This window comes from Meleagris gallopavo, unplaced genomic scaffold (genome assembly GCF_000146605.3).
Source record: "Meleagris gallopavo isolate NT-WF06-2002-E0010 breed Aviagen turkey brand Nicholas breeding stock unplaced genomic scaffold, Turkey_5.1 ChrUn_random_7180001860811, whole genome shotgun sequence".
Taxonomy (NCBI): Eukaryota; Metazoa; Chordata; class Aves; order Galliformes; family Phasianidae; genus Meleagris; species Meleagris gallopavo.
In genome coordinates this window covers 2,597-3,528 of record NW_011126513.1, presented here as the reverse complement: position 1 = coordinate 3,528, position 932 = coordinate 2,597, and the positions used below count along the sequence as shown (strand labels likewise).

At 66.5% G+C, this 932-nt stretch overlaps 1 protein-coding gene across 1 annotated transcript; it reads right to left on the bottom strand.

The window, feature by feature from the left end:
• Positions 1-8: 8 nt before the first annotated feature.
• On the bottom strand, positions 9-928 carry LOC104915954 (glutaryl-CoA dehydrogenase, mitochondrial-like; the record flags this gene model as incomplete). The annotated part of the gene is made up of 3 exons (XM_010726924.2): positions 9-234; positions 318-447; positions 511-928. Coding segments are annotated over 3 exons (774 nt in total), but the record flags the coding sequence as incomplete, so codon positions are not given.
• Between the last annotated feature and the right edge of the window lie 4 nt (positions 929-932).

Sequence of the window (932 nt, the reverse complement as noted above, 5' to 3'; positions counted from 1 at the left end):
CCCCCCCCCCTTACCGCCAGCCCCCTGACATCAGGCAGCACGTTCTCCTCCGGCACCTCCACGTCGTCCATCACGATCATGCCGGTGGCGGAGGCGCGCAGTGAGAACTTGCCCTCGATTTTAGGGGTGCTGAGCCCAGCCATGCCGCGTTCCAGCAGGAAACCCCGAATCTGCTGCTCCTCCTCACACACCGCCCACACCACGCACAGCTCAGCCACCGGGGCGTTGGTGATCCTAAGGGTGCGGGGAAAGGGGGGGGGTCAGCGGGATCCAGGGTGGGCTTCTCCCCTCGGGATGGCTTTGGGGAGGGGTCCCACCAGGTCTTGGTGCCCCGCAGGCGGTAGCTCTTGGTGGCTTTGTCGTAGCGCGCTCGCGTCTCCATGCTCCCAGGGTCGCTCCCGTGGTTGGGCTCCGTCAGCCCGAAGCAGCCCAACATCTCCCCTTTCGCTGCACAGAGGGGTCAGGGGGGGTCCGCGCCCCACAAATCCCACCCACCCCATCCCTCCTCACCAAGCGCAGGCAGGAAGCGTTCTCGCTGGGCTGGGGTCCCGAAGGCCAGGATGGGGTGCATGACGAGGGACGACTGGACGCTCAGCACCGAGCGGTAGCTGCTGTCCACACGTTCCAGCTCCCGTGTCACCAACCCGTAGCCCACCGAGGTGGTCCCTGCGCAGCCGTACCCTGGGGACCCCCACACCGCTGCACCCCATCGCTTCCTTCTGAGGGGTCCCACCGCTCCCCGGACCCCCCCCCGGAGGACCACACCCCCAGGACTTATTTCCACGGGACCACCCCTGCCCTTCCAATGCGCCCCCAGAGGTCCCAACACCACCCTGGACCCTCCCCATAAACCTCCCTCCTCATCCCACTGCTCTTTCAAAGGACCTTCCCCACCCAGAGACCCCACAACCAGCCCTAAAATTTCCCCCCCA